Source organism: Phascolarctos cinereus, unplaced genomic scaffold (genome assembly GCF_003287225.1).
Source record: "Phascolarctos cinereus isolate Bilbo 61053 unplaced genomic scaffold, phaCin_HiC Scaffold_2;HRSCAF=192, whole genome shotgun sequence".
NCBI classification, from domain to species: domain Eukaryota; kingdom Metazoa; phylum Chordata; class Mammalia; order Diprotodontia; family Phascolarctidae; genus Phascolarctos; species Phascolarctos cinereus.
This window is the reverse complement of record NW_027555625.1, coordinates 83,438,967-83,465,758: the sequence shown is the minus strand read 5'-3', so window position 1 is coordinate 83,465,758 and position 26,792 is coordinate 83,438,967. Positions and strand designations below refer to the sequence as shown.

The 26,792-nt window shown below is 35.2% G+C and overlaps 1 protein-coding gene across 5 annotated transcripts in view; it reads left to right on the top strand.

Annotated features, from left to right (window-relative positions):
* Nucleotides 1-26,792, top strand: part of MAP4K3 (mitogen-activated protein kinase kinase kinase kinase 3) — a 195,992-nt gene that overhangs the window by 72,203 nt on the left and 96,997 nt on the right. For all 5 annotated transcript variants that reach the window (XM_020976955.2, XM_020976957.2, XM_020976956.2 and 2 more), the window contains 6 exons: nucleotides 11,825-11,915; nucleotides 18,686-18,750; nucleotides 21,422-21,477; nucleotides 22,068-22,115; nucleotides 23,535-23,577; nucleotides 25,713-25,785. In XM_020976955.2, coding sequence (XP_020832614.1) covers nucleotides 11,825-11,915; nucleotides 18,686-18,750; nucleotides 21,422-21,477; nucleotides 22,068-22,115; nucleotides 23,535-23,577; nucleotides 25,713-25,785 — 376 coding nt within the window. The remainder of the gene's footprint in view (nucleotides 1-11,824; nucleotides 11,916-18,685; nucleotides 18,751-21,421; nucleotides 21,478-22,067; nucleotides 22,116-23,534; nucleotides 23,578-25,712; nucleotides 25,786-26,792) is intronic.

Genomic DNA, 26,792 nt, shown 5'->3' with positions numbered 1-26,792 from the left:
TAGCAAGTTTTTGTGATGAAAATCTCATATTCAGGATATAAGGAATGAATTCAAATTTATAAGAACTATTCCCCATTGATTTTTTAATCATTGATAAATGGTTGAAGGATACGAACAGGCAGTTCTAAGGCACTATTAGCAGCAATTTTTCATAGAGTCCAAAAGCTAGAAACCAAGAGTGTCCCTAATCTTTTGGGAGATGTCTAAGCAAATTGTGGTATAATGGAATATTAAGACACTATTAGAAATGATGCAGTGGATGGTTTTCAAGGAAATTAGGAAGAAAACCTCTGTGAACTGGTACAGTGTAAAGTTAACAGAACTAGGAGAACAGTTTATATGATGACATCAACTTTGAAAGACTTTGGAACTCTCATCAGTTCAGTGATTAACCATGTTTCCAGAGGAGGGGAGGTGAAGTATGCTACTTGCCTGTTGCCAAAAGAGATAGTGGACTAAAATGTAGAATAAGATGTACATTTTTTTGGATATGGCCAGTGTAGAAATTTGTTTTGCTGGACTATGCATATTTTTATGAGGATTTTATTTTTGTTTTTTGCAGGGTGGTATAAGTATGTGGAAGGAGCATATATATTTAGTATAGAATAAATAAAATGTGTAGTAAACTAATAGTACTGAAGCTTTGTAGTCACAGTGTGTTAAGCTATCTAGTGCTCTACAAGGTGGCATTAAAATGTGGCAATGAGATAATGGGAATGGCAGTAGGTTAATTTTAGAGAGAGCCTTTAAGCTATGCTTTCCTTATCTATAATAGTAAGGTTCTACCTATCATTGAGAATATGGAAACTATTAAATACAGTGTTACAATAGGCACTTGGTTGGCATAAAGTATATCAGAATAGTTTTCTAAACAGGCAATTAATTGATAGAATGTGGAGTTTAGCAAGTTTATAATGATGTTTGTCATACATTATGCAAAGTTTTTTGTGTATAATCTTGTCTTCTTTGTTAAGAATGACATGTCTGTGAAATTATTTTGTAAAGTGTAAAGCATTATACAGATAATGAAGTACTAAGATATCATTTCCTTAAAATGTATCAGGGGCTTAGATTCCTAAAGCAGAAAGAATCTCATTATCACCAGTTGTTTCTGTTAAGTTTTGGACTGCTTCTGCATTGACACATTCATTGTCTAATATCTTAACTATTAGGAAAAACTGGGCATGAAAAGATTTGTTAAAACATGATTCACCTGCTTAGAATCTGCTTTTTATATAAAACACAGCCTTCGTAATATGTGGTCCATATTTCAAAAATCAGAAATTTAAAATCAGAAATCAGCTTGACCTCTAATTTTGGGTACTCTGTTTTATTAAATATGGCAGTGCCAATGATGTATAAAACAAATGGCTTCCATAAGAATGGTTTTTAAGAGTTAATTGTTGTGAATTGTGATAATTTGATTGAACCAAACATAATCTTTAGTCATTGAATGTTCTGATAGGTGACCTGGATCATTGAAGTCTTTTGCTGTGTTAGCCTCAGGAAACAACTTTTCCATAACCTTTAAGATCATATATATTTACTACTGCTACTACTACTACCACCATCACCACCACCACCACCACGCATATAGTTCTTTAAAGTTTGTAAAGCACTTTTTTGTTCAGTTTTTCAGTCATGTCCAACTCTTTGTGACCTCATTTGGGGTTTTCTTGGCAAAGATACTGGAGTGATTTGCCATTTCTTTCTCCAGCTCATTTTTATAGATGAGGAAACTGAAGCAAACAGGATTAAATGATTGCCTAGAATCACACAGCTAGTAAATGTCTGAGGCCATATTTGAACTCAGGAAGACTCATCTTCCTAACTCCAGCCCCAGCTCTCTATCTACTATGCTGACTAGCTGCCCAAAAAACTTTATAAACATTAATCCTTTTATCCTAATAACTGCTCTGAGAGGTAAGAGACATTATCATCCCCAATTTACAGTGACTTACCCAGCGTCACAAAGCTAGTGTCTGAGGCCAGATCTTCAGTTCTAGCACTCTGTTAACTGTACCACCTAGCTGCTTATAATTAGAATTGGAAGTGACTTTAGAGAAAGAAAACAAAAGCCCAGAAAGGCTGACAGTCATCTTGCTCTATTAGATAAGAGTTAAAATTCATCCATAACTCCTGGGTACACTATAGTTAGTTCTCCTAAATGGTATCTCATCTTAATGTCACTAAGGGGAAAACTTATTAAAAAGGAGTTTTCATTTGACTAAGAATTCTTCATTATCTCAGTGGGAATTTTATATATACACCCAGGTTATTATTTGCATAATTAGAATCAATTGATCTTCTTGAAAAGCTACACTCACCTTTTCTCTTCCTGTGAAATAATTTAACAAAGTACAGATGATATTTATTCATTCCTACTATGTACAGAGCAGTATGCTAGGTACCAGTAGGAGATGATGTTTAGGTAGGACAGTTTCCCAACCTCACTGAACTTATACTATAATAGGGTGTTATGACATATAAACAGATAACTGTAATACAAATAATATATAAGAAATGCCAAGGAAAACACTGTGTTAGAATTGAAGGGGAGGCTTCTTACTAGTTGGACATCAGGGAGTTTCTTTGAGTGGGTAGTATTTGAGATTAATTTAAAAGGACATATCATGGTGATAATAGTACAATAATTGTCTAACTTGACAAGTACAAGGTACATAGAAAGGAATATGAAATGAAGCTGGAAGGGTAGGTTTAACTCCTTCTTGTGGAGGGCCTGTAATGCTTTACCCAGGAGAGAAACACAGAAGATTTCTGGGCAGAGGTTAGACCTACTCATTCATAAAGAAGTATAATCTTGTGGTGATGTGATGAATGCATTGAAGGAAGAGACCGTGGAAGCAGACCTGTTGAATTATCACATGGAGGCTTGTAAAAAGGTGGTCGTAGCAGCATTAGAGAGGGATGGAATGGATTCTAGTATTGTAGGATTTGGTGACTAACTGAATAGGAAAAGTGAGGCAGAGTCCAGAGGTGGGGAACCTGCGGCCTTGAGGCCACATGTGGCCTGTTAGGTCCATGGGTGCGGCCTTTTGACTGAGTCCAAGTTTTACAGAACAGATCCTCTTAAGGGTATTTGTTCTATGTAGTTTGATTAAGTCAGATGGCTGCACTTGAGGACCTAGAGGTTCCCCACCCACAGGTTTCCCACCCCTGTCAAATATATGCCAAGGTTTTGATGATGGGAAATTAGGTAAATCTAGTAGATAAAGAGTTAGTCTTATATGTTTTGCACTATCTTAGAAAGCCTATTAGGTGTTTCCATAGATCTGTCATCTCATTAATATGGCTGTGCCCTCCAATGCAATCTAATTTATAACTTCTCATCAGTGTGACTTTTATTTGTGTTCCCCCTAAATCCTTCAAAGAGGGTCAACCCAACATGCTGGGAGTCCTCTTCTTCATTCTCTTGACATTTCCTGGACAGCAATTAGTACGTGGACTTTGCCTTTCTTGTTTTTGTGGCTCCTTCCTGAAATTAATGTTTAATCTTTCCTTATATTAATCCCAGTGTTTTGGTCATTTATATGCTATGTTAGAATTGGAAGATTTTTCTGGAAACACAAAAATAATTGAAGGTTAGTTTGAAGATAGTAGGGATATGATGATAGTTTGAGAAAAAATATTTTTAATTGTTTATTGTAATTACCTAAACCACATTTCTTATTCTTCAAAATTCAACAGTTGGATCTTGTTTATTTCATTGTACTTTAGCACTTTGAAATAATAATTGAGGTTTGTTTGAGAGAATCACAGCTCTGGGAACTCATCCATTTATTACTGAATTACTAGTTAATTCCATTCATTGTTTCTACAGTAATAATAGGGAGCTTAGAAATTATTTTGAGTGATACCAGTGCAGGCATACAAGTTAAAAGATAAATGACATTTACTTAGCTGTTTAATTGAAATAATTTTCTTGCTATTACCTATATGAAATCCCGTATGTGCTAACAATAGAAAAGAGGCATGAAGAAGGGTAGGTATGTGAGTGCAGTTTCCACAAATCTGAGATGAGTGTCCCAACCTGTTTCCACAAAATAAATCCAATTGATTCTTTGATCAGGTAAGCATTTAAAAAGAGAAAAAATGCTTGTAACAAATATGCATAGTCAAACAAAACAAATTCCTGTAGTAGCCATGTCCCAAAGCGTATCTTTTCTGGATATTTTTAGTCTGTCACCTATCTTTCAGGAGGTGCATAACATTCTTCATATTCTTAATTATTGATCCTATGGAATCATGGATGATCATTGTGTTGCACTTAGATTTTTCTGAAGCTATCCCCTTTTACCATTTCTTACAGTACAGTAATATTCAAATACATTCATATACCATAATGTGTTAAGCCATACCTCAGTAGATGGGTACCCCTTTAGTTTTCAGTGCTTTGCTACCACAAAAAGAATTGCTATAAATATCTTTGTACCTTTAGGACTTTTTCTTCCTTCTTTAGAGTCTAGGCCTACTAATGGTTTTACTGAATCAAACACTAAGGATACTTGAAAATCTAGGGGTACAGTTCCAAATTGCTTTCCAGAATGGCTAGACCAATTCATAGCTCCATCAGCATTTCATCAATGTTCTTGTTTTCTTGTAGCCTCTCCAGTGTTTGTCATTGGGCGGGGTGGGGGTGGGGATGAGTAACTTTGGCATTCTGATGTATGTGAAGTGAAAACTCAGAGTTTTTAAATTTACGTTTCTCTAATTGTTAGTAATTTGGAACATTTAAAAAAAATGTTGAGAGCTTTGCTTTCTTCCCTTGGGAAGCTCCTATTTGTATTTTTTGACCATTTATCAGTGGAAGAATAGTTCTTTTCATAAATTTGAATTCATTCCTCATATAAATGACATCTTTATCAAAGAAACTTGCTAATAAGATTTTTTTCAGTTAACTATTTCCCTCTTGGTTGCATTGATTTTAATTTTTGTGATTAAGTATCAATTTTAACCTCTGTGATTCTTCTTAACTCTTATTTACTCATTAATCCTTCCCCTGTCCACAGATTCAAAAGGTAATTTCAGTGTTTATGCTTAAGTATCCTTGTGTGGGACCAAGAGTTGGAGTGGAATGAGCCAGGCACTAAACTCATTGTGTAAGAAGAGAGTATATGAGCAGTCAGTAGATAAAAGTCACCAGCATCTTGGATGATAAATCTGGTTAGAGTGAACTTCAGGTTCACTCAGATTGTTAGTGATGGCATTGAGAAGTGGCAGTAGGGGATGAAGAGCATTACAACTACCTCCAGGACCAGTGAGTGTTGGGGCGGGAGATGGAGAGGGAGTGGAGATATAAGAAAATGCAGCCAATGTCAGAAGACCTTGGGATTTAGTGTCATACCAGAGGACCTAGATCTTAGCTTATTGGGTAGCTCTATGGAGAATGAGTATTGGCTAGGGAAGACCAGTTGGAGGTTATCGTAGTTGTCCATGGCAAGAGGCCGTAAGGTCTTCTGCTAGGTGCTGGCTATGAGAATGGAGAAAAGTGGATGGATATGAGAGGTGTTGTATGAAATGTACAGGACCAGGCTGACTGATTACATTTGGGAGAAGGGAAAAAGTCAAAATGGGCTCTCAGGTCTCTGAATCTGGGTGACTTTAAGGACAGTGGTAAGTTTGGAGGAGGGATGAGCTTGGGTGAGAGTATTCTACTTGGGATATGTCATCATCAGGTAGTATTGCCCATTTTATATTGGCACTAATGACTTAAAACGCTATTTTATTTTTACAACTCTAGTCATAAGAAGATTCTTCATCTCTAAAATGACAATTTTATAGCTGCTACAGGATTGTTTTGATTCTTAACTGAGAATTTTCCTAAAGTGCTTTGCAAGTGTTAAAACATTTTAGAAATATGAGTTAATATGATTTTGTCCAAATGCATCTGTGATCTTTCATTCTTTTCCGTGAAGCAGATTCAAACTCATTTAAAACCATTTCTGTCCATTTTATAGTACTCTTTTCCATATCCTTCCATAAATTCATCACAAGAGATATACTCAACATCCTGGAGGTCTTCCTTGCTTTATTTTCAATTTTGAGAGGGTCACGGGTTCAGTTCTCAAGATATCTCAAAGAAGGAAAGATTAGCAAAGGTGTAGGGGGAAAAATAGACTTTGCTACACAAGAGAACACTGATAACTGCTGACCAGTGCACCCGTTTTCTTACGTAATTTGTAATTTTTTATGTGAGTAATTAATGCTCATATCAAATCTGTTCTTGATATGGGTATTAGATGGGAATAGGCAGGAATAGACAAGTAATAGTCAAACGTGCATAGTTGATGGCAATGCGACTGAGTCTAAGTTTGTTGTGTGTGTGTGTATGTGTGTATTTAAAGACATTAAGGAAAAACCCGGGCCATGGCAAAATAAGATGAAATCTGCTCACTTATCAGACTTAAAGTATCCAGGGAATAGACCATTATGTTTCCGTGAAAGGGAGATGAGGATGTTGGGCTTGGAGGCAGAAAGCATTTTGTGGAGACAGGCACCAAGAGGATTCAAGATTTTTTTCACTATATTTGTTGCCCTTCTCCTTTCTCTTAAGCTATGGAGCTCAGAACTGAACACACTGTTCAGGATGTTATCTGACTAGAGGAAAGTGGTACTATCAGCTAGAAACTAGGCCTCTCTTAAAGCAAACGAAGATTACAGTAGTTTGTTTGGGTTTTGGGGGTGGGGTGGGAAGGGGAACAGCTGGCAGCCGTGTCATACTATTGATTCATTTAGCTCTCAGTCATTGCCATAAGTTCAAGCTTCACGTCCCCCCATCATGCCCTTGTGAAGGTGGTTCTTTTTCTTGGCCAAAGTGAAGTTTCTTCTTAGTAAATTGCATCTTGTTAGATTCAGTCCAGTGTTCTAGCCTGTCCAGGCTTTTTTGGATCTAGATTCATTCAATGTGTTAGCTCTCCCTTCTAGTATGGTGACTTCTATAGATTGAGTAAGCACACCATCTATGCCTTTTATCCAAAATTTTGATAAAAATTTTAAACATAATAGAGCCAAGTACAGACCCCTAGGCCACTACTCTAGAAATATCTTTCAGTGTTGACTTTGAACCTTAATGACTACTTTTTAACTTTGTCATTCAGCCATTTTGAAATCCATTTAGGTGTACTATTGTCTTGCCCACATCTCCATATCTTTTCCCTAAAACGTAAAACTCTGTACTAAAATCTAGCTATGCCATATTTACGTAAAGTCTCCCTTTGATTTTTGCCAGTTTGATATAACCTTTTCAAAAAGAAAATAAGATTAGTCTGTCATAACCTGTTCTAAATAAATCTGACATGGCCTTTTGTGATCGTCATTTCCTTTTCCCATGCTCACTGTCTTTTAATAATGTGCTCAAGACAACAAAAGAAAAAAGCAATTTTGAATACATAAAATTCAAAAGCTTTTGCACAAATACAATCGATGTAGCTAGGATAAAAAGGAAAAAGCATGAACTGAGAAAAACATTGACATCAGATATCTTTAATAAGGACTGACATCCGAGATGTTAGAGAATTAACACAAATATGTAAGACCAGTAGATATTCCCCAACAGATAAGTGGTTAAAAATATGAATAAAAGATTCTCCCAGGAATTGGAAACTATTAACCATAAGAAAAATTGCTCCAAATCACTTATAGTACAAGAAATGCAAATCACAACAATTTTGAAGTTCTACTTCATATTCAACTAATCAGAAACGATTTTAAAGAATAAAAATATGGGGCAACTAGGTGGCGCAGTAGATAGAACACCGGCCCTGAAGTCAGGAGGACCTGAGTTCAAATCCAGCCTCAGACCAAACACTTGACACTAGCTGTGTGGCCCAGGGCAAGTCACTCAACCCCAATTGCCTAAATAAATAAATAAATAAATAAATAAGTGAGTGTGTGTGTGTGTGTGTGTAATTGAAGAGTTTGTAGGGGGAAAAAAGGCATACTAACACATTGTTGGTAGAGTTGTGGATTAGTTTAACCGTTCTGGAAAGCATTTTATAATAATACTTCAAAAGTGACTAACATGTCCATATCCTTTGACTCATAAATACCTCTTCTAAGCATATGCTCCTGAGCAGAAAAAAAAGGAAAAGTTTTATGCCCTAAAATATTCATACTGTCTTTTGGTTTTGGGGGGTTTTTTTGGTAATAAAGAACTAGAAACAAAGTAGATGATTGCTAATTGGAGAATGGCTACAAAAATTATGGTACGATTATAATGTTCCCTTAAAAATTATGAATAATAGGAATTCAGAGAATTATGGGAGAACTTACATGAACTGATGTAAGTTAAATAAACAGAATCAGGAAAGTAATATATCAATAACTGATGTGAATGGGGAAAAAAAAACAACCTGAAACTAAATACTATATAATTATAATGAAGAAAGCTTGGCCCTAGAGAAGAGTTGAAGAAATGTATCTTACTCCCTTTTTCTGCAGAGATTATGGGACCATGTGCAGTATTGTAGATAAGCTTGATGTATTTGGTGAATTTTTTTAGCTCCCCACTTTCTTTTAAGTGGTGACTCTTCTGGTAGGAGGAGGAAGGCAAAGAGTATGTTTAGAAATGAAGACAATGTAAGAACAAGTTATCAGTAAAAATAAGATTTTTTTCTTTTAAATGTTATTTTATTTTGTGTCAAGGCACTTTTAACATTCATTTTTTAAATAAAATGTTGAGTTCTAAATTTTCTCCCTTCCTCCTCCCTAAAATGGTAAACAAATTTGATGTAGGTTATATATGTGTAATCATGTAAAACATAAAATAAGATTTTTTTAAGAGGACATCCATTCTAGATTTGGGGGGGGGGGGAGTTGAGGCAGTTGGGGTTAAGTGACTTGCCCAGGGTCACACAGCTAGTAAATGTCAAGTGTCTGGTCTGAGGTCAAATTTGAACTCAGGTCCTCCTGACTCCAGGCCCGGTGCTTATCTGCTGCACCACCTAGCTGACCCTTCCATTCTAGATTTTTACCAAAAACCCAGGTCAAGTATCCTGGCTTTCGTAAACTCTGTTCTCTTCATTAAAAAAAAAAAAAATCTGATCATTCTTCTCTAGACCTGTAGAAACTTTCATTCTCCAAGATTTTTAGAAAATGGTTGATAATAGTTTAGCATTATCATCCAGTAGTTTATCTGGGCCAGATGACCACATATTTCTCCTGTTTAGTTATTTGTATTCTGTTCTTTCCATTACAGAAGGCGTTCTTTGTTGCATAAAAGAGAAGGAAAGTTTCACTGCTTTCACAGTTGCTCATTGTTACACTATTGCTGTTACTGTATACAGTGTTCTCCTTGTTCTGCTCGTTTCACTTTGCATCAGTTCATTTAAGTCTTTCCAGGTTTTTCCTGCTTGTTCATTTTTTATAACACAGTAATATTGCATCACAATCATTTAGCACAACTTCTTTAGCCATTCCCCAATTGATGGGCATCTCCCCAGTTTCCAATTCTTTGCCACCACAAAAAGAGCAGCCAACACACTGTTGGTGGAGTGGCCCTATAAATATTTTTGTACACATAAGTCCTTCTTCCCCCTCCCTTTTTTTTTTTTATCTCATTGGGATATAGACCTAGAAGTGGTATTTCTGGGTCAAAGGGTATGCACAGTTTTATAGAAGGTATAGTTCCAAATTGTTCTTCAGAATGGTTGAACTAGTTCACAACTCCACCAACAGTGTACATTACTGTCTCAGTTTTTCCGCATCCCCTCCAGTGTTTGTCATTTTCCTTTTTTGTCATTTCGCCAATCTGATAGGTAATGAAGTGGTATCTCAGAGTTGTTTTAATGAGCATTTTTCTAATTATGAGTGATCCAGAGCCTTTTTTCATGTGATTATTGATAGCTTTGATTTCTTTCTTCTGCCTGTTCATATCCTTTGACCATTTATCAAAAATGGTGCCGTTCAAAAAGATATCTTCTTTGCAAACATAAAATTCTACAAGATTCCTTGATAAATATAAGAACAAAGATAATTTCAGTAATCATCTGATTACTATTATCAAGTAAAATATTCTAACATCTAACTTAGTAAGTTTGCCCCACTGTTAAGGATGCAGATTTGGGCTTGATACTTAAAAAAACAAAAGAAAACCTCCTGCCAACAATTAGAGCTCTGTAAAAGTGGAATAGATGTTTCAAGAAAAGTAGGTTCCTCCTCACTTGACATCTTCAGCTAGGTAGCTTCTCTTCGTGTATCTTGAGTCTTATTCAGAAGTGGTTTGAACTAGGTGGTCTTTGAGGTCCCTCCTAATCTGAGAGTCTGTGTTTTGTGGTTTAAAGGGATAATAGTAAAAGATGTGAGGAATAGTGTAAGGTGATTGACTCCAAGAAGACCTGATGCTTCCCACTCTACCTTAGTGTGCAGACATCTGAAAATCCCTTAGAGATGGGAGATAGATATCATAAGAGATATTGACTCAATTACATTTTGGCTCTCTGAAGCAATGAGGAATATTTATCTTCTACTCTTTAACTTTCAAAGAGCTCATTTGGAGTTCTCACATTAGGCAGGGAGTAAGAACTCGATATACTATGCTTACTTTATTCTATTCCCTGTAACAGATATTTATGGCACCTCAAAGGGAAACTTTCCCTACCTTACGCACTCCTTTCCTCCCTCCTTCTTACCGCCCCCCCATTTCCTTAGCATATTAGGTAGATTCAGGTACTGGTTCACAGAACATATGATTGTGTTATTACTTTGAAGTAACATATAACAGGAAGTAGCCAAAGCTAGTGGCGCCAGACCTTTCATCTTACCATAGACGTATTAATGAATAATTTGCATATTTCTTTGGGAAGCTGAAACTTAGGATCTGCCTTTTCCTTTGATACTAATTATTTCTGTACACCCTTAACCAAGCTACTCCTGGTCTTAAAAGAGCTTTTAAAATCAGTAAAGCTACTTCATTTAAGACTAACTGATCCCATGTTTTCCCATTTTTAAAAAATATACTATATAGTTAACCCACATTTACATTCTCATCAGTTCTTTTGTTCCCATTACAAGTATTCATTCAGGAGCTACAGCATGTGATACTACTATAGGATTGCCAGGTTTTACTTTGGAGAATACCAGGGCATATTCTAATTAGGCATGAGGAAGCAGGAAGAAGAGACTGAATACTGACAAAATGAGACTCAAATACTGGACTGTTTTGCATTCCAACCCAATTGAAATGGGGACGAGACACTGAAATACAAGCCAACTCTGTACACTCAGGCCATCTTGCAGCCCTTCTATGCAAGTGTAGGCTTCATGATTGCATATAGACCCCGAAGAGCCATAATTTATACTGCTGTGCTAGCTTAAAATATGTATATCTCATCTTTTAAGAGAACATTCTTTATTCTTTTTTTTCCCCAAATTTTGGAGGCAATAGGAGTTAAGTGACTTGCCCAGGGTCACACAGCTAGCTAGTCGGAAGCCGTATTTGAACTCAGGTCCTCCTGACTCCAGGGCCAGTGCTCTGTCCACTGTGCCACCTAGCTGTGCCAAGAACATTCTTTATTGTCGTAAAATCATCTTTACCCAACCCAATGTTATCTGTAAGGTGGAATATCATCTGTCTGTCTGTTTATCTGTCTATCTGTCTTTTATAATTCAGATTCAGAGCTTCCCTTGGCACATACAAATGGTTTCCTCCCACACTTATGTAGTCATAATTGTGCCATGATGTATCCATAATTATCATGACTGAAGCTGTCATTTAAAAAACAAAATGAACCACATATTCTAGAAGTTAATAGACATTTAAAACTTATTTTGATGAACTGCTAAATATGCATCCTTTCTTTTTCAGGAGAAGACTTTGCAGTTGTACAGCAAGAAATTATTATGATGAAAGACTGTAAACACCCAAATATTGTTGCTTATTTTGGCAGCTATCTCAGGTATAGTATTTGCTTTCCAATTTTTAAAAAATGCAGTATCAGGTGAAGAGTAAAGAATGAATGTATCAGTGTAGGATTGTGACAAAATAAACTATATAATTCATTATTTTTTTTTTTTAGCATATCTGCTTTTTTACTTCTCCTACACAGAAAGCCATTCTTTTTAAAAAAACAAAACTTTATAACAAAGGATGGCTTTGGCAGAGTAAAGGGAAGGAAACAAATTTAGGTAATGTAAAAATAATATATCAATACAAATAATTTTTTAAAAAAAGAAATGCTCAGAAAATTAAAGCAAGACCAGATAACAGAAGATGAAAATAAGTACCTGACAGAGTCCTGCAAAAATAGTCAGGATTGTGAAAGCCCAGAATGAGCTTATACTAACTAAAAGAAACAGAGTTGGGGGTTTTTTGTTTGTTTGTGAAGCTTTTTTGGGGGGGAAAAATAGGATCAGTCTTCCTACTAAAACACACCCAGGAACTAAGTGAATGCAACTAAAAAACATTCTTTACAGAAATAAATACAGACTTAAATAATTGATGAGATATTGTTGGGGGGGCAGGGCAAAGTGAGCCATTATAATGGCAATGACAGTGCCTAAACTGACTTAGTTATTCAGTGAAATATTGGTTGGTCTGCCAAAGAGTTTTTTTTTTTTAAAGTCATATGGAGAAACAAAAGAACAACTATTTCAAGAAAAATAATGATATAAGTGGGAAATCCTTATCAATAACAGTTCTCAAAATTAATCATTGAAATGTGTGGTACTATTTAAGAACTTAATTGATCAGAGGAGTAGATTAGGTACATAGAGTGTACAGTAGCAAACTAACACAGTTGCATAATATTTTTTAAACCCAACGACCCCACTTACTAGGCTCCTAATCCACTATTTGACAAAAATTTCTGTGAAACCTAGAAAGCAATCTGGCAAAAACTAAGTTGAGACCAGCATGTACCCATATATACTCACATCATATACCAAGTTAAGCTCTCAATAAAAACATCCTTTAAACATTAAGATTGAAGTTTTTATACAAATAAAACTAATGCAGCTAAAATTGAAAATAACTAACTGGGAAAAATCTTTCAAGTAAAGTTTTCTGATAAAAGTCTCATTTCCATTAAAATCACTCCGAGGTTTTCTCTCACAATCATCAGATTGATTGACAGGATGTCAAAAGAGGAAAGTCAAAATATTAAAGAGGCTACAGGAAATTAAATGTGCTAATGTACGATTGATGCAGTTGTGAATCAGTCTAACCATCCTGGAAGCAGTTTGAAATATGTCACAAATGTCACTGAACTATCTATACCTTTCACTTAATGATACCACTATTAGACCTATAGCCTAAAGAGATCAAAGAAAGAGGAAAAGGGACTCTCGTGCAAAAATATTTATAGAAGTTCTTTTTGTAGTAGCAGAAAACTAGAGAGTTGCCATGAACTGGGAAATGACTGAACAATATTGTGATACAGGATGTTATGGGATACTAATGTATCATAAATGGTGAAAGGGGGCAGCAATATTAGAAATAACTTGAAAGTCTTGTGTGAATTGATGGAGTGAGCAGAAGAAGTGGAGCATATCCAGTAACAACTGTAAAAATAAATAACTTTGAAAGCTCTGAGAACTTTGATCAACTCAATGACCAGACATAATTCCAGAAGACCAATAATGAAGCTACCCACCTCCTGACAGGAAGTCATGGACTAATATGCAGAATGAGGCTTTTTTTTTCAATATAGCCAAAGTGGGTATGTGTTTTGCTTGACTATGCATATTTACAACAAATGTTTTGTTCTTTTAATTTCTTCCCCGGGGAAGGACATAAATGGGAGGTAGAGAAAACCAATTTTTGTTAACTGAAAAACATTTTAAAAGAAATAAAGTAGGATCAAGGAAGGGATAAGGCCTTTGCCTTTGGATGCTACTATAACAACTGACAACACGATGAAGGCCGAACCACTCAGTTCTGATTTTGTTGCTCCCTTTCTCTGCCAAAATGAATTATACTTTATACTAGAAAGGACAAAGCAAAAATGACTAAGGAAGTAATGAAAAGTAAGGCATTTTGCTGTCCTTCAAGGAGTCAATCCAACTAGCCCAGATAAACTGCATCCTTTAGTTCTCAAAAAGATTGCAGGTGTGATTCATTACTGAGCCAGATCAAATCATAGAAAATGGGAGAGGTACCACAAGATTAGAAAAGGACAAATGTTTGGCCTTTGCTTGGTATTCAGAGCCCTTCATAAGGTAGGAGGATTATGAGGGCCAAATTGACAAGACTTGGGAACAGATTGGATATGGCCAATAAAAATGATGCCTAACTTCAGTGCCTTAGTGTCCATGAGGTTGGTGGTACCTCAGCAGTATTAGAGAAGTTCCAAAGTAAAGAGCCTGTGAGGAGAAAAAATAGTGGGTTCCGTTTTGAAAATGCTGAGTTTGGTCTCTGTGGAACATCCATTGTTATTAAGATGTCTGATAAACAGTTGGAGATTCAGAAGTGGTTAGGGCTAGATAAGTAGATCTGAGAATCATCATTCAGTGAGTACAAGAAAATGGAAGGAGTGACAAAAGAAAAGGGTTAAGATGGAAGAAAGTGTGGTTGTTGCTTGTAATACTATTGCATTTTGCTTTGTTAAATTTCATCTGGAGTTTTGTATTTTGTTCTTTGTGACTTCGCTTAAGAAGGACATCAGTAAGCTGGTGAATGTCTAGAGGAGGGTAACCAGGGTAGTGAAAGGCCTTGGATTCTTTTAAATGAGAATCAATTGGAGCTAGTCCTGTTTAGCCTGAGAAAGTGAAGTCTCTGGAGGAATATAATAGCTGGCTTCAAATATTTGAAGGGTTGTCACATGAAGAGAGATAATTAGACTTGTTTTGCTTGACTTCCAAAAGAAGGAGGAGCACTAGGGGGAAATTGACAATTCAGACTCAGAATGTCAGGAAAAACTTCCCATCATTTAGAGTTACCTGAAAAAGCAATTGCCTGCCTGGAGAGGATATGGGTTTCCCTTCTTTGGAAGCTGGACAGCAGTTGTCAGATATGTTATGGTGGGGTTCCTTTTGTGTTTAAGTTGGACTAGGTGACCTCCAAAGTCCTTTTCAACTCTCAAATGCCATAATCTTTGAAATTGATCTGCAGATTTAGTGCTATATCAGTTAAAGTACCAGGGGGTTATTAATGTATCTGTAGAAGCAAAAGATCAAGAATGAATCTCAAGGGAAATGTTTTAAAAAATAGAAAAGTTAATCATTGGACAACCTAGGTAAAGCCAGAAGCAGTTGATTATAGTATAGTATTCAGAAACTCAAGGACGCCAACTGTTGGGGTAAGAATTCTGTTTAACAAAAACTTCTCAGAAATTTGAAAACAGTATGGCAGAAATTAGGTTTAGTCAAGTTCTTACACCATGTGCCTTGCTAAGGTACAAGTGGATCTACATATAAAAGGTCACATTCTTATTTAATGGAAGAGAGTGTAAGAGATGATGTTTCACTACTGTAGCTCTTTACTAAATAAGAGAGGCACTGATGATTATAATAAGCAAAATGGATAGTGTCAATATCTGTCTAATTGGCAAAGACAACAAAAGAAGAAAATAGCAAATATTAGAGTAGCTTAGGAGGATAAGTCATTAATGCATTGTTGGTGGAGCTTCTAATGATTCCAAGCATGCTACATAATGATTTTAAATTGAACACCCCAAACTCACTAAACAGCATATTCTTTTTGACCTCATCTATACCTGTACTAGGTATATACCCCAAAGAGTTCAAAGACTTCTACAGGGAAAGGACCTATATGTACAAAAAGATTTATATCAGCTCTTTTTGTGGTAGCAAAGAATAGGAAACAAAGTGTGTGGCTATTAGGTGAGAAATGCCTAAAGAAGTTATGATATAGGAATGTAATGTGACGTTTGTTCTCTCTAAGAAGTGGAGGGGGTGTGGAAAAATTGGGACAAATTCATTGTTGGTGAAATTGTGAACTGATCCATCCATTTTGGAGAGCAATCTGGAATTATGCCCAAAGAATTATTAAACTGCCTATACCTTTTGACCTAGCAATGCCATTTCTAGGTCTGTTTCTACAAATGATTAGGGAAAAAGGAAAAGAACCTATATGTTCTTTTTTTTTCTTTTTGGTGAGGCAGTTGGGATTAATTGACTTGCCCAGGGTCACACAGCTAGTAAATGTCAAGTGTCTGAGGCCATATTTGAACTCAAGTCTTCCTGACTCCAAGGCCAGAACTCTATCCATTGTGCCACCTAGCTGCCCCAGAACCTATACATGTATATATGTATGCATGTATACATATATGTGTGTGTGTATATATATATATACACATACATACAAGTATGTAAGTATATATACATATATATTTTAAGAACCTATATATTCTAAATAGTTATAGCAACTCTCTTTGTGGAGAAATTTCAGGGATGCCCATCAATTGGGGGATGGTTGAATAAGTTGTGGTGTATGATTGTGATGGAATACTGCTCTGCTATAAGAAATGATAAGCTCTAGGGGCAGCAAGGTGGCGCAGTAGATAGAGCACCGGCCCTGGAGTCAGGAGGACCTGAGTTCAGATCCGGCCTCAGACACTTAACACTTACTAGCTGTGTGACCTTGGGCAAGTCACTTAACCCCATTACCTAGCCCCACCCCCCCCAAAAATGATAAGCTCAGTGATCTTAGAAAAACATGGAAAGATTTGCATGAAATAATGAAGAGCAAAATGAGCAGAACCAAGAAAATACTGCATACAGGAATAGCAATATCGTTTTAAGAATGACTTTGAACAAATAAGTCATTTTGGCTATTATAAATACCCAAATTAATAATAAAGGACATATGAAAAAAGATACTATCTGCATCCAGAGAAAGAACTGATAAATAGATGTATGTATAGAATACAAACACACACACACACACCCCTATCTGTTTGTGTTTAATGTTTGCCATCCCTAGGGTGGGGTGGGAGAGGTAAGAAAAAAGGGAAAAAAAGAAATTACATGATTATTATATTTAAAAGGAGTAGCAAGTTGTACATAATAAATTTGTAGTTTCATGGGTACTCATCTTTTATTATACTGTGTTACCGAAATGGTTGTTTTATTCCATAAATTGAAAATAAGATAAATTTTTAAGTGGCAAATATGAAGAATTCAGAGAGACTTGGGGAAGATGTGGGAACTAAAATAGAGTAAAATAACTATAAGGACAATTTTTATGATGATCCACAGTGACGTAAAGGAAAACAACATTGTTAGACTTCAGAGGCTCAGATCAACACAGTGACTGCTGATAATGAAATTTACATTCTGTCTGTTTGCTGATGAATGAATCAGAGATATGGAAGGAGGAGGAATATATTTTAGACATGGCCAATGTATTGATTTGTTTTATTTCACTATATTTATTTTTACAAGAGGCCTCTGTTTTGTGTGTATGTAACATGGGGGTGACATATAAGAGAAAATCAATAAAACAAAAACAGGGGAATTTTAGGAAACAGAAATAAATTGCACATAACAAATTCACTCTTTTCATTTGTAGTTCTCATTTTTGTTCTTTGTTTTGAACATTTGTGTTTTTTGTTTGCTACTCGTATTTGTTAATGTTAAAAATGAGGAAAAGTTAATTGATATTACCTAGAGGTGATGGCTACAGAGCAAAGTAATGTGTCATGTATTGGAAAAAGTTGTAGTCTAGAAATCAGCAAACTATCTACTAATAACTTAGTAGGGCATTGGTTTCCTGAAATATAGACTTAGGGATTCTAGCATAGTACTCTATGGAACCTTCTAGACCTTTTTGATGACCTTATTCAAAAAAGGATATGTGTGCTACAATTCTTGAGTAAATCTTTGCTAGTAAATTTCCTATTATACTCTTGCCCTGACTTTAGATAGGAATGGAATTGAGCTTAGAAATTTTGCTTAGAGGCAACCAAATAATAGTAAAAAATTTAAACAGCACTGTTTGAGAGACATTTTGAGAGTTGCTGGATTATAATTATTATTTTAGTTTAAGTGCTACCAGATGAAGCCTTTTTTTTTCCTTTTCTGTCTTCTTACTTGATGGGTTTGCTCCCAGAGATGGCAGACTTTTTCATCACCATTATTTATATCATCCTTACAATGATGGTCACTCCAGTATTTTAAAGATCTGTAATATTGTTGATTAGTATGCTCCTTCCATGGATAAAGATTACAGATTACCTTCTAAAGATGCAGTGGGCCCAAACTACAACCTTAGAGTGATGCTTTTGCAGAAATATTTATTTTAGAATCTTAAAAGACTTGTCATGTTTTGAAAATAATTATTTACTGTCAGATAAATGGGCAAGTAGAGTGTCTGTATTTAAACTTTAAATAATGTAAGGGGGATCTCCATTTTCTTAGAGAAGCTAATGACAGCTTATCATAATTACTCCAAATGTTTCTTACTAAATAAGTATTAAGTCAAAGGTAGCACATTAGGGTGATCATAGAAGGCAAGAAAATATTTTGATTTGGCTTTTTATATCTAAAATATTTCGGCTTTTTTTTCTTTTAAAAATTTGTTTGACCATAGTAAAATTTTTTTCTTGTTTGAGTTGAAGATACATTCTTACGAGTAAGTCCTTAGCTCCTAGAGAGTAAATGAAATTTTAATAGAGATTGCATTTTTATTGTTATGTGATTGACATATGTTACCTTACATATATAAATGTAACTGAGAAAATTATAAATGCATCCTTTATATTGATAGGCGAGATAAACTATGGATTTGCATGGAGTTTTGTGGAGGTGGTTCTTTGCAGGACATATATCATGGTAAGTCAACATTTATATTTTTATAAAAGGTGAATAGACTTTTATTCCTAGTGTCATTGCAGTGAAAGTAATTTGGAATGAGGAAGTTGTATTGTGTTACTCCCATAGGTTAACATTTAAACATATGTGAGCAGTTTGTAGATGAACAATATAGATCCTTTGTGGAGGGCACAGCAGATCCAAAGCACCAGATTGTCACATCACATTGTACTGCAGAGAGTCTGTACAGGTGACGGGACTCTGAGAGTTTATCCTGGTAGTACAGTATAATAGGAAGAGCACCAAGACTCAGAAAACCCAAGTTTCAATCCTAGCGCCATCACTTACTAGATAACCTTTGGCAAACTATTTCACCTCCCTGTATCTGTTTCCTCATCTGTACAATGTGAATAATTATGCTCATATTATTGAACTGTACAGGGCTGTCATAAAGAAATAACTTTGTACTTTGTAAAATATTATATAAATATAATCTCTCATCATCAGTAATTATTCCAAGAAGGGTAAGGTGGCTGTAGATAATGATTTATTTAGGAAACTGCCCAACTAGGCAGAAAACGGGGGTTTTCTTTCCACCTTTTTCTACTGTGATCTGCACCTAGATATCCTACTAGCATCTTCAACAAATCATGTCCAAAATGAAATTTACCATACTTCCCCTGAATATCTTCCCTTATTTCTTTTATTAGTAACTCTGTCCTCCTAGTCATTGGCTCAAAATCTCAGTGTCACCTTTGGTTCTTCTTCTCACGGACTTTCCCCCAAATGCATTATCAAGCTTTGCCCTTTTTATCTCAAAAGTACTTCTCATTTACACTGACATACTAGTCCAGGCCTTACCTTTCACCTTGGCTGTTAGAGTACCTTCGTTACCATTCTAGATCCCCCCCACCCCCAACACATACCTTGTCATTTTGTCTTCTTCCAAATAATCTACACTATTGCTTTGTTAATATTCTTAATGCATAAATATGATTGTCACTCTACTCAAAAATATTAAGGGACTCTTGCCAATAGAATGAAGTTCATTCGTACTCCTTGGCTTAGCATTCAAGGCCTTCCAACCTACTTTTTCAGTTTTATGTTATTATTTCACTTTAAATACTCTAAATTATAGTCAAATTCAAGTTGGCACTGATCTGTAAATGTGTCCCATACTGTCCTGTCCCTTTTGCTCACACTACATCTGTGTTGAACCTATTCTGCATGCATGCACAGACACGCATGCACGCGCACACACATACACACACACACACACACACACACTCACACTCTCTCACTCTCTCTCTCTCTCTCTCTCTCTCCCTCTCCCTCTCCATCATCTCTCCCTCTTGAAACCCTACTTGTCCTTTAAGACCCAACTCAGATATCATATGCTGTGGTTCAGGAAGTCTTCCCCAACTCCCTCAGATTGGAAGTGACTTATTCCTTGAATTTCTCATGCTACTTAGCACCTTTCATATATTTATTGTGTTTTGTTTTATATTACAGTTCTTTGTGTACTTGTCTTATTTTCTCTCCTAGGTTATAGTCTGAATGCATTTCTTATTTGCCTCTGTATCTTCCAAGCGTCTTGCACAATGATTGCACATAGTAGGCAGTACATGGGCATAGTAGCTTTTGAATTTATGCTGAAAATAAATGAAATAAGAAAATGACAAGATGAGTTTAGTACCATGTCACCAGATTATTCTTAGAAGGCTTTGTGGAGTTGTACAACTTAAGCTAGGCTTTGACAGATGGTTAATATTTGGAAAGACAGAGAGAGGAAAGGGCATATTGGGAACAGCATGTACAAAGAAGCAGGTTTGGGTAAATATGGCACATGTGAAAATGCCTGGCTGAGTCAGAGAGCTTATGAGAGGAACAGTGGGAAATAAAGGTGAGAGGAAGACAGGGATACTAGATAATCAAGGGCCTGAAGAACCGAATGAGAAGGTTTGCAAGAATCTGTATTACTGCTTTCTGTAAAATGTGCCCTTCAATAAATCTCTTGGCTTAATCTGCAGTCTTTATTAAAGTGTGTTTTGTAATATTTACCTGAGTATACCAGAATATTTAATTAGTGTCATTGCTGGTCCAAAATGTCAACAAATATTGAGGATTATTAACTCAGCATGAGCAAGTGTTAGACCAACAAAAACTGTCATATTAAAAATCCTGAGCATTTCCCTGTACCTGGTATTGACATTAAAGGGCCCATTTTCAAAGCTTCAAATCTGGGGGGTTCTAAATCCACAGGAATTAATATAAATCCTCTCCTACTCTGAATGGATTAAATGGAGTAGATAGTTTTCTTTCACTGGACTGAAATAATACTACAAGTAACCTTACTCAAAATTTTGTAATGTTTTGCAATGTAGTTGGATGTTGGATGGTTATTTATAGACCAGCTCTATCATTAGAAATTCATTCAGGTCAAGGAGTAATCTTCCTTATAGCTACCTCTCATTTGCTGTAGATGCTAAATTGATTAAAAACTCCAATTCCCCTCTTGTATACAACCCTCTATTCCATATTTAAAGAGGCAAACTGGAAAAAGAAAAAAAAACACCTTATCAGTAAACTGTAAAACTGGGAATCTTGAAAAGATAGGTGGCTGTTATGTATGCTTTCATTGTTTATGCATTGAAACTTGTAAGACTTTGACACTTTTTTCCCCCCATTTCAGTGACTGGACCTCTATCAGAACAGCAGATTGCATATGTTAGCAGAGAAACTCTACAGGTAGTTGAAATATTGATTTTAAAGAACTCTGTCTTTTTGTACAAAAATGAATAGAATCTGATTTATCTGACTATAGGTTGGGGTTTAGCAGCTTAGCAAAATAGTAGTTAAACGTTATACTTTGGTTTTTGACAGTACAGTTGGATGTGTCCTTTGTGAGGGAGAATCTGTTTTTCAAATAAAAATTTAAAAATTCAAATATAACTAGAACTGTGCTCTTTAGGTCCCTTCAGATAGCATTTCTGTTATTATACAATACTGTATTTACCCTACCCTTCTTTTGCATTCAAGTAAGAAATTTGACAGTTACCATAGTGAGAAATGATATATCAGTACAATGTGTTATGTTTCTAAACTACTTTCAGATTTCCTGACTTGGTTATTGTATCTCTGTCTGGAATGTGAATATTTATTAGTACTCTTGAGTTTTGAATTTATCATTTCTTTGGTTCTGCCTTTAAAGTAAATTCAGAGAAGTAAATTGTAGATTTTCCCTAAACTTTTAACATTATAAGTAAAGTATAATACTCTTATATTCTAAGTATATGATTTGCTTGCTGACATACATCTCTTTTTCTTTGAACCTTCAGGGATTATATTATCTACACAGTAAAGGAAAAATGCACAGAGATATAAAGGTATGTATGTTTGATTATAATTTTCTTTCAGTCCTCTGTTAAAATTTTTTTCCTCTTGGTAAAACTCTCGTTATGCAGAGTTGTCTTTAGTTTCCTGTTTTGTCATTGAAAATGAAATATTGTTGCTGCTAAAACTATTTTGTATGAGTGACATCAGGCACTTAAATAAACAATTAATGATGGTGCTGCAGTTGAGTTTACTTTCTTCTGGTTTGTAGTCTCTGAGTTAATTTTGTTTCATAGTCTCAAAGATTCTTATGTCCTTCTTAAAATTAGATCTTCCTAAAATTTTCCTATCTTTATGCTAAAGAAAGCTCTTAATATGCTAGTGAAGTAATGTTGATAAGGCATCAAAATGAGTAATTTGAGGACCCTCCAAATGACTATTTTCTAATGGCTTTCACTTGACCTGAGAAGTGACAAACTGTCCTTTAATCACCATGCCTTTGTGGTCTGCAGTCTGTGGTCTGACTCCTGTTCTGTGACTTCTCAGAGAATTTCTACTGGCATACTACCTCTTGACATGTCTTTTCCCCGTCTTTTCCCGTCTTTTGTGTTTTTTTTTCCTCTTACTATTTTCTTGGTTTCTTTTCCTTTTTCCTAAGCCTGACAGAGTGCCTGGTACATAGTAGGTGCTTAATAAACTATTTTGAGTTGAATGGGATTCTTAGGTCTGCATTGATACTAATGGGCCTTCAATTAGAAAGAATCCTGTTAGAGAACTGTCCTTTTTTGTTGTTTTTATTCTCTCCTCCTATCTCTTAACTCTTTTCTCTCCTCACTACTAACAGGTTTTATGTAAATCCCATAAAATAGCTGCCTATGCCTCATTAGCACTCATTAAAAAAATAAAAAATAGTATTCCTCATCCTCACTGAGCTCAGGACAAGTAGCCAGTGTTATAAAGGTACTAGAGAATCATGTCAACAGGGCTAGCAATGTGCACTTGTTGGTGCCTATGGCTTAATGTGTCTTCTAGCTAAGGCTTTGTCAAGTACACATTTTATTTGGGTTACTTTCCTAAGCAGGAAGGTGAGTTCATCGCAGCAGTGATTCAAGTTATGTTCTGTTAACATATTAGTGGAAGAATTTCATTAATAGAAAAATGACAGTATCCAAAGATTAATAAAGCACTTGAATATTAACATATGCTAATCAGTTTTATAAAGTGCTAAAGAAAGTAGAATCTCTCTAAAAGTAATGACACCACGTGGAAGGCAAATGGTAAATTTGGCTATAAACTTACTGATTAATAGATTAATGAATTCTATGTAATTGAAAATTTAAGAACTCAGATTTTTTTTGAGACTGTTAAATGTCGGCATTTTAAATATTTAAAAAAATTTTAACCATTAGTACATTTGTTAATAAAGTGAGTACAAGTTGCATAATTTTAACTAACATTTTCTCACTTTGAAGGGAGCAAATATTCTGTTAACAGATAATGGCCATGTAAAATTAGGTAAGTATTTTGAAATTTTGTGTATTTATAGATTTTATATCAATATATAATGGTTTTTTGTAAGAGTAGATTTTTTTTTTACAGGTAAGGCAGTATTTAATATTAGTCAAATTAGTAAAATCCCATTTTACCTAATAGTGATGCTATTTCTATGTCTCAGGTGACATTGTTTCGCTAATGCAATTACAATTATTTTCTACTGGGCAAATTCTTTAGTCCATATAACAGTCAGTAAAGAAAATATGTGGGGAGAGAAGGGTATTATTTAGACCTCTCTTGTGCTTTTACCAAGCTTCAAACAACTAATTTCACTTTCTACATCAAATATACTAATGTTTGATAAGAAAAAAAAGATGTTAAACTTCTATTCAAACTTAAGAATTTGAGAAAGGTAGTATAAATAAAAAATATATGTGATGATATAGTGAATGAATACTAAGATGTCTGGATTCTTTGGACAAAGGCAAATCAGCTTGAGCTCTCACTGCTTATTAGTCTTTCATATGTGGGTAGTATCACTCTACCTATCTTTCCAGATTGTTATGAGGATCCATTTAGGTATATGTGAAAATGCTTTGAAAAGTATAGAGTTCTTTATATATTTGTACATAAATACACAAGAAGTGCTAATATTGAGCCATCTTTAGAGCATGATGCCATAAGGCACATTAGTTTCTCAGCAGATAGGGTTTATTTCATAGAATTAGAGCTGAAAAGGACCCTACTAGCAATCCAAGTCCAGCCCTTCATTTTACAGATTAAGAAACTGAGGCACCAAAAGGTTAAGGGATTTGCCCACAGATGCAGTTAGTTACTGTCTGAGGAAGGATTTGTTAGGTCCACCTCTTCCAGGTCTTCCTGATTCACTACACCATGTTGCTGGATTATTAAATTCCCTTGTTTTCTTCCTCAACTCAGTGCACTTCATAACTTGCTCATTTATACCTGGGATCCTGGGATCTGTGATGCCTCATTTCTGACTTTGAGAATGTTGTTTCTAGCAACAAGAACTCCACTTTAGATTCCCCCCCAAAAAAAAAACACACATCAACTCAGCAACAGTGGATATTCCATGTGTTGAATGGGATTAAACCTATATAGGAATATTATTTATACATTGCTTGTGTTGACTTAGTTTAAAAATTCATCTAAGATGGTTATTACATGACTTTCATTTGCTCAGACTATAGTTGTATAAGGGAATTAACCTGAATACCACCATCTGATAAGGAATAATTTCTCAATATAATAACTGCATGATTTTAAAAAATATTAATAGTAAATCAGGTATCTTTATTACAGATAAGATATATATGTACTTACAAGTACAAAAAGGGCAAAGAAAATGATCAGACGATATTTAACTAACCCATCTTAATTGGTCTATAAAGATACTTATTGTGATTACTTAGTAATGAACACATTTTATTATTCTAATTTTTATGAGTAGTATGGTGATGATGGCAAAATGTTATGTGTAATTTTGGTTCAGCTCTAATCTATATAGAAATAATCCAGTAGTAATCTAGAACAAGATTATAATCTGAAAAATAAAATCGCATATAATGCCTGATAATAGTGACGGGTTATAATGTGAGATTTTTCTACTGTCCTTGGACATCTTATTTTATAAAATGGATCAACGTGTGTCCCAGGTGACTTATTTGGTTCTGCCTAAAGCTAGGAAGGAATGGGAAAAAGAGGTCTCTGTGTTTCCAGGATTCTTTGATCCTTTTATTTAGGAAATTTTAATTTCTACTAAAAATTCTCTAAAGAATTTTTTTCCATAACAGTCTAATGGAATAATATACTGCATAATAAATCTCCAACTTTGTTTTTCCTTATGTATGTAGAATTCCCTTTGATTTCAAATTGAAGTCAACCTCCATAGACATTTAATTCATATGAGATTAGATGACAGAATCTTCATTATGTGTAGATTTGATGTTCTGTAATATTTGCTTAAATAGCACAAACCATAAATAAGTTTAGCCTTTCTACTAAGTTTCTGTTTGTTTAATGAAAAAGTATGCTTTAAAATCCTTTTTTCTCTTTTTTTGCACTTAGACTTTAAAATTTTTCATTGTGAAAACAATTCCCTTTATTAACAATCTTCCTCCCCCCTTTTAAAATAGCTGATTTTGGAGTATCTGCACAGATAACAGCTACAATTGCCAAACGGAAGTCTTTCATTGGCACACCATATTGGTAATTTTGTTTTGATTGAATTTGAATATTAAAGTTATATTTGAGTTTGATTTACAGAACATTTTCTTGCTGGATCAGAAAAAAATAGACTGGATATACGGAATTTCTAGGAACAGATCAAAAAGATAGTTAAATCAAGGGAAAAAAGCAAATGTGACTTTTTTAAGCACATGAGACAGAAATACTGTGTTACTGATGTAAAGACAGAAATACTGCCTACAACTGACAAATGCAGGCATTAGAATTTTATTAATTTATAAGAAGGAACTATAGGAAAATGTTTCTGTCACTGGAAATATTCCAACAAAACTCCATAATGATAATTTCTCATCTGGCACTTCCTTTTCAATCCCATGTATATTACTAATTAACTCTGGGCCCCCATCACATCACACCTATGTGATGCAGTAATACAACTCGTCTCTCCAGCTCTACTTTTTCCCCACTATACCCATGATTGTAATCTTTCTTGTGAATGACATTGTCTTTTCATATAAATCCTAACTTCCTTAGCATGGCTTTAAAGAATTTGGTCCGCATTTGCCTTTCCAGCCTTTATCCTCCACTATTCTCATCTAAGAACTATCCTCTTTAACAAAAGTAGCCTGCTCATTATTCCCAGAATGCATTTCTTCCTCTGGGCCTTCCTTTAAAGACCTCTCTCCTTTTCCATTCCCTTTTGCCCTGCCTTATGTGTTCTGCTTAAGCCTCACCCTTTTTATAAGGCCCCTTTTATCAGGTCCCATCTTTGCCAGAAACCATTCCCAGTGTCATTACTCCTTCCTGACATCCTCTCTTCTCTAAGCTCTTGTAGGATTTAAAGTGTCTGTATGCCTCAGAGGGGCTAAGTGGGGCAATTGAAGCAACATTGAACTTGGGATCAAGAGAGACCCAAGGTCAAGTGTCCACTCAGACACTCACTAATTGTAGGATTATAGGCAACTGACTTCATCTGTTAAGCTCCTTTTGTCATCTGTAAGGTGATAACTGTAGTGCTGACTTCACAG